This window comes from Scyliorhinus torazame, chromosome 9 (assembly GCF_047496885.1).
Source record: "Scyliorhinus torazame isolate Kashiwa2021f chromosome 9, sScyTor2.1, whole genome shotgun sequence".
NCBI lineage: Eukaryota > Metazoa > Chordata > Chondrichthyes > Carcharhiniformes > Scyliorhinidae > Scyliorhinus > Scyliorhinus torazame.
Window position 1 is genome coordinate 95998222 of NC_092715.1, and position 6592 is coordinate 96004813.

General features: G+C 43.5%; 1 protein-coding gene across 1 annotated transcript; it reads left to right on the forward strand.

The window, feature by feature from the left end:
• Window positions 1-737: 737 nt before the first annotated feature.
• On the forward strand, window positions 738-6344 carry nr2f1a (nuclear receptor subfamily 2, group F, member 1a). Its single transcript, XM_072516271.1, has 3 exons — window positions 738-1899; window positions 2610-3137; window positions 4784-6344. Exons 1-3 carry the CDS (start codon window positions 1446-1448, stop codon window positions 5056-5058), a joined length of 1257 nt encoding a protein of 418 aa, XP_072372372.1. The 5' UTR covers window positions 738-1445; the 3' UTR covers window positions 5059-6344.
• The last annotated feature ends 248 nt before the right edge of the window (window positions 6345-6592 follow it).

Genomic DNA, 6592 nt, shown 5'->3' on the forward strand with positions numbered 1-6592 from the left:
GTTAACAGCCTCCGCACTTTCTGCTGGACTTATCTCTACAGTTACAAGCACAGCTCCCCAGTCTCCAACACAATGGCAACTTTCCGTCCTCTGCAAATCACAATTGAAATCTCACCGGCATTGTAGCGAGGCATCAAAGGATAATTCAAAACAGAATAAAAATGAAATATTAAAAAAGCAGTCGCTCACCGAATTAATATTGCAACAGCAAAAACAATGCTTTTTTTCTCTCTCGTTCTGACACAAAAGGGATGAGGTGCCCGCTTTATTTATTTATTTTAAAACAATGGTCCCTCAAAATGCGAAAAGAAAGTTTGATTGTCAACTAACTTTTTTTTCATAATGTGAAATTTCGAGGCTGCTCGCTGCATTGTTTTATTACAAGCACAGGGTCCTCGTGTTGCTTTTTTGTGGTGACCACAGGCGACCCATACTAATAAGGTCTCAAAGTAAATACCAGCGCAGGAGATCTAATGTAAATTTTGCTTGTCAGAGCGTCGTAGGTAATAAATAAGACGGCTAACCAATAGTGTGCAGGAGGCTGGCTAACCTTAGCCTCCCCAGCCCCAATTCAGGGCTATGACCAGTCGCCTTTGATTATCAGTTGCCAACAGCCCCTCTCTTGGCTCCTTGACATGAGCTCCATATAAGGCAGCGATCTCCATAGAAACGTGTCAGTTTCAATAGTAGTGTCAAAGTTCACTATATACAGGCATTCGCGCAGATCCCCCTTTCGGAAAAATTGCTCCGCTAGTCTTCCCGTTTAAACGCATTCATTTTGTCTCCCCCTTGCATATTCTATTAGTTGTTTTTTCTTTCCTCTCTTTCTCTCTCCACTCTGCATGAGAGGTTGGAAATAGGGCGCTTTAACGTCGACCGTCCTTTTTTTTGTCCTGGTGAGTTTTTTTTCTCTCTCTCTGACAATTCAGCTCTTCTATTTTCTGTTCCTCTCCGGAGAAGAAGGGATTTTGCATACTTTACTTCGGATCGCGTGGTTATTTTTCTGTGCGTGTGTCCCTTCGAATTGAGGGCGTCTCTTTTTCCCCCCAACTCCTATTATCTTTAACCCCTCGTTCCCTCCTAGATTGCTTTCCTGAATGGCTGACTGCGTGTTGCCCTGGATCTGGCCTCCCGACACTTGCGTACCCTGATCGGGTTCTTTTTTATTCTATTCTTTTTTTTGGGGGGGGAGGGGGTCCTCATTTGTTTCGGTTACTGTTGATCAACACTCACTCATTCATTCACTGCTCCTTATGTGTGTGTGTCTGTGTGCGTTGCTTTGATCGCAGTTTTATTCCTCTTTTCTCTTTCTCTCTCTCTGTCCCTTTTTTATCTCCATTTTCTGTTACCACCATCCAAGTCTGCTCCCTGCCCAACAGGACACACACACAAAAAAATCCCCCGTGCGATCAACTTGTTTTCCCGCACTTTTTGGGCCCGAGATTATGGCAATGGTAGTTAGTACTTGGCGAGATCCTCAGGAGGACGTGGCCGGAGCCCAGGGCGGCCAGTCTGCACAAACGCAGCCGGGCCAGCAGCAGCAGCAGCAGGCGGCATCGGGTGCTCCCCACACCCCGCAGACCCCAGGCCAGCCCGGGCCGCCCTCCACTCCGCTCGGAGGCAGCAGTCAGAGCGTCCAGCCTGTGGGCGAGAAGCAACAGCCCTGTCAGCAGCAGCAGCAGCATATCGAGTGTGTGGTGTGTGGGGATAAATCCAGCGGCAAGCACTACGGCCAGTTCACATGCGAGGGCTGCAAAAGTTTCTTCAAGAGAAGTGTTCGGAGAAACTTAACGTACACATGTCGTGCCAACCGGAATTGTCCTATAGACCAGCACCACCGCAACCAGTGCCAGTACTGCCGCCTGAAGAAATGCCTCAAAGTTGGGATGAGGCGGGAAGGTGAATATTTTATTAAGTATCACTGTAAATGTTAGAAGATGAGAGACTCAAATCTTTCATTGCGCGATTTTGCTTCAATCTGCATAAGCGCTTCGGTGGTGAAAGTCATTCTAACCGGTTAACCAGTTAAAAATCAGAGATGCGTTAGCTGTCAATTCATAACCTTAAATACATTTTTTTGCAAAACAAAACGTTGCTTCACCTCAAAAAAATATCGAACTCCGCAGCTTCAAAGTTGAGAGAGTTTAACAATTTCAAGCATGGCTGCATATTTTTTTGTGGATTCAAATGGTTAATACATCGGTCTTTTCCCCCCCTGTAATTGTAAGTTAATCGTTTGCATTCATGCATTAGATGTTTGGAAAATTTTCCAATTGTAACCGTGGGTGGGTGTTGCAGTTTGGGGGAGGTTGTTTTTTTGCAATCCAGCCATTCTTTCCACAATATTGTGTTTCGGATTTTTTTTAAAAACAGACACAATGTGGAGTGCTCTGACGGGTAAAACTCTGTTTCCTATTTCCTTTGCTTATATGCCGATTTTTTTTTTAAAAGGTCGCATAGTGTAATTTTACATGGGAAATGGAGCTCATTGTGAACTTTAAAAATGATCGCAAATAGTGGTTTTAAAAAAATGGTATTTCTGAAGCTCCGGGTGGGTGGATTGCGCTTTGTGGCTGTACATTTCCTCTCCTTTTTTCTCTTTCTGTCAGCGGTTCAGCGAGGAAGAATGCCTCCGACACAGCCAAACCCAGGCCAGTACGCGTTGACGAATGGGGACCCTTTGAACGGCCATTGCTATCTGTCTGGATACATCTCCTTACTACTGCGGGCCGAGCCTTACCCAACCTCTCGGTATGGGAGTCAATGTATGCAACCCAACAACATCATGGGTATCGAGAACATCTGCGAACTGGCTGCACGATTGCTTTTCAGCGCCGTGGAATGGGCCAGGAATATCCCTTTTTTCCCAGATCTGCAGATCACAGATCAGGTGGCTCTGCTCAGGCTGACTTGGAGTGAGTTGTTTGTTCTCAATGCCGCCCAGTGCTCGATGCCGCTGCATGTGGCTCCTCTGCTGGCTGCTGCGGGGCTCCATGCATCGCCAATGTCTGCAGACAGGGTCGTTGCTTTCATGGATCACATAAGGATCTTCCAGGAGCAAGTCGAGAAGCTGAAAGCCCTCCACGTCGACTCGGCAGAATACAGCTGTCTCAAAGCTATTGTGCTATTCACATCAGGTGAGTGGTTTGGCAAGGAGGGAGGGGTGGGGGCGAACGGGACAGAAAGTTCTGCAAATTGGATCTCAATCAATAATGTTGCTCGCTGGGTGCAGTAAGGTTGCAGGGCAGATCAGATATGAATGGTTTGGGCGGCTGGAGCTTATTTACGTATAGGATGGTATCAGTCGAGTGCTATAACAATGTTTTATTTTAACCAGGAGGGTTTTATTAAATAACATAATCTGATGTAAATCAATTGGAAATTGATCAGTGAAATTACAAATTAATCGTCTTTACAACAGCCCCCAAATGTTGATAAATTATTCCTACATCGAGGGAACTGTTGGTAAATAGAACAATCAGTGAGAGAGACACACAAATATATAATGCGATTATTGCAGAAAATTTTAAATTATATGTGGCTATTCAAAAGCTTCACATTGGCCCTGGTCCCTCCTTCCCCCCTCCAGTTTTGACCAAACTTGTTTTGATTGTTAGCCAGAGGGGAATTCGTAGAAAGCCTATCTCAGAGCTGTCCAAGTTTCCCAAAGCGAGCAGCGTTTGGATGATCGAGAGGTTTATTTTTTGCCATTTTCTTTCTCGCTGGCCTGGTTGTGAGGCCGCTGGAAGCTACTGAAGCTTCCAGGAGGCTTGTTGTGGTTTTACCTTAGGTTTGCGGATAGTATTTTCAACCTCTTATTCTGGATGCTGTCCAAGTGCTGGGGGGTCGTGACCCAAACTTCCCATTTTACTGAATTAATTCATACGCAAAAATATGGCTTCCAAGCATATAAATTAAAGCGTTCACAAATTGCCCAAGAGCCTTTCCTGAAAGAAAGCGCGATCTGGCCCTTGTCTGTTCCACAAAATGTTGCAAGCTCGGCAGTGTACAGCAAATGTGTATACACAGATACAATTGGAATTTCCAAATTCACCAAGTGCTAACAAAAATGGAACAAACGCCAAGCCTCCAACAACCGGGTTGGTGCTTCATTCGAACGCATTTTACACACATTGGAAATGTTGCCCACAATATGACCACACAGTTGTATTATCAAATCTGGCAGTACAAAGGGGGGGGGGGGGGATTTCAAGCATACTATGACAGACCTGCTTTCCTGTGAATGCTGTGTGTCTGGGTTGCACGTCTTCTGTTTATCACTGTTAAAATCGGGACAAGATTACACTGTTATATAGGGTTAAGTGGAAGACTGCTTTGCGGAGGAATGCATGAGAAGCATGTGTAACACATGCTGCAAAGGACTAGGAACAATAACACCGTACCAGTATCTATCACACAATGTTCTCAGACACTGGTGTCTCTGGCCTGGTTCTCTGCGGGAAATGGCGTACATCTGTACTTATTATTTAAGAGTGTCTTTGTTACTTATAATTCAAAGCTTATGTTGGCTATTTCTTCTGGCATCGGAGACTATACCAGCCGTAAGATTTGCAGCAAAAAAAGCAGAAACGTTATCAGATAGCTTGTTCGCCTCCAACATATATGGGGGGGGGGGGTGTGAGTGCGTATGCGTGTGTGTGTGAGAGAGAGAGAGAAATAAAGAGTGTGTGCATTGGTATATACAAAAATATAAACGAGGATTAAAATAAAACAAAGGGTCGACTGATAGCGGCACTAATTCTGTTTTTCTCTGGCTGTCAAGACGCCTGTGGCCTGTCGGATGCTGCCCACATAGAGAGCCTGCAGGAGAAATCTCAGTGTGCACTGGAGGAGTATGTGAGGAGCCAGTACCCGAACCAGCCGAGCCGCTTTGGCAAGCTGTTACTGCGATTGCCTTCTCTTCGCACCGTCTCCTCCTCGGTCATCGAACAGCTCTTCTTCGTCCGTTTGGTAGGTAAAACCCCAATTGAAACCCTCATCAGAGACATGTTACTGTCGGGGAGCAGCTTCAACTGGCCTTATATGTCCATCCAATGATGAGAAAAGGACACCCCTCCCAAAAAAACACACAAAAAAAAAACCACAAGCGTTTTAGGCGAGCCTCCCTCTCCATTCAAGAACTTGACATTTCCTTTAGGATGATATCTGAAAATAAAAGGACCTTCCAAGAGGCCAAACTGTTGACTGTGGGATCTATTCTGTGAAAAGGAACTGAACTGCACCATATCTAGAACCACACTTACCACAAGCATCGCTTATCATTTTGTAAAATATTAGTCTTTATTTTCCTTTTTTTGTAAAATTTAAAAAAAAACATCGTATGCGCATTTTAAAAAAAACAGAATCAGAAATTAGGGGGAAAATAACATTTTCCAAATAATTATAAAATTGTCCTGTGTCTATGTATCTATATCTGTTTTGTATTTTTTTTCTGGTTCCAAACCAGGTTTCCTGTGATTCTATACTAATAATTTTTGATATAACCTTTTGCTTCTTATAACGAGTGCGATTTATGTCGTCAAAGCTATGTTCTCCAAGAATTAAAATTGAAATCAGAATTAAACAAATAAAAAAAGAAAGGATTTAGCACAAAATTTAAGAGAAGAAACTTTTTGTCGCTTTAAGCGTATCCAACAAGCCTGCAGTATTGGCAAAACTGACGTTTTAAAAAGTGAGCAGATTGTAAGAGAACACTGCTGAAGGATGATAGAGAAAACATGTTTTTAAAACTATCACACAGTGAACCATCTAAAGAACACTTGTATCCTGTGTCAGTTCCCATTGCCTTGGTAGAAATAAAAGTTTTGGTCTGAGTGTTCAGGACACTTTTTTCTTTCGATTTAAAAAAAAAGTCTCCATGAACTCTGGAATTAGGTTGATTGAAGTTATTGATTTGCATTCAGGACTGACCTTAGTTAAAGTTTTGTTTTGTTACGATAACGATTGCCCTCCCACTCCCAACCATCCCAAATCTCCCCACCCCCTTCACCCCAACCCAATTGTCTCTGCCTTTCCACGTGGAAACAAAATTGTTTTATTTTGTGTTTGTTCCCCTCTCCCCCTCCCCCACCCTCCAAACTCACCTCATCGCCCCAGTTTTTAATCGTGCAACTAAACTTTGCTATCAGTACTGCCGAGCCTGTTTACCTGTAGACTTAAAAAGAAACACACACACACAACGTCCAGAAAAAAAGTACACGCGTTGTACCCTTGCAGACGCGTGGTACCGTGGCGTTGTTCTGTGGGTATGATGGAATATTCTTGTAAAAAACATTGTTACGCTGGAAACAATTTCGAAAGTGATATAAAAGAGATCTATCGCTGCCGTGTTTGTGTTATCTGTTCACTGATGGTGTCGTTCTCTGCTTCGTGATCGACCAATGTAGATATTAAGGGAATTTCCATCCCACTGATATTTGGACATTAATTGCCGGGGCCTTATTAATCATATATATGTGTACACATTCCTCATCGTCTTTCAAATGCTACCATGAAAGTTATAGTTATATGCTGGATAAAATATTCAGAAGACTTTAAAGAGCTAACCGCATCCAGACAGTGGAGATGTAAA

What these genes read in the sequence shown, in the direction of transcription:
- nr2f1a (XM_072516271.1), top strand. Translation starts at nt 1,446, where the DNA reads ATGGCAATGGTAGTTAGTACTTGGCGAGATCCTCAGGAGGACGTGGCC. An exon ending in AGTTGGGATGAGGCGGGAAG is followed by an intron (nt 1,900 to 2,609) that starts GTGAATATTTTA and finishes TCTTTCTGTCAG; the next exon opens with CGGTTCAGCGAGGAAGAATG. An exon ending in TATTGTGCTATTCACATCAG is followed by an intron (nt 3,138 to 4,783) that starts GTGAGTGGTTTG and finishes CTGGCTGTCAAG; the next exon opens with ACGCCTGTGGCCTGTCGGAT.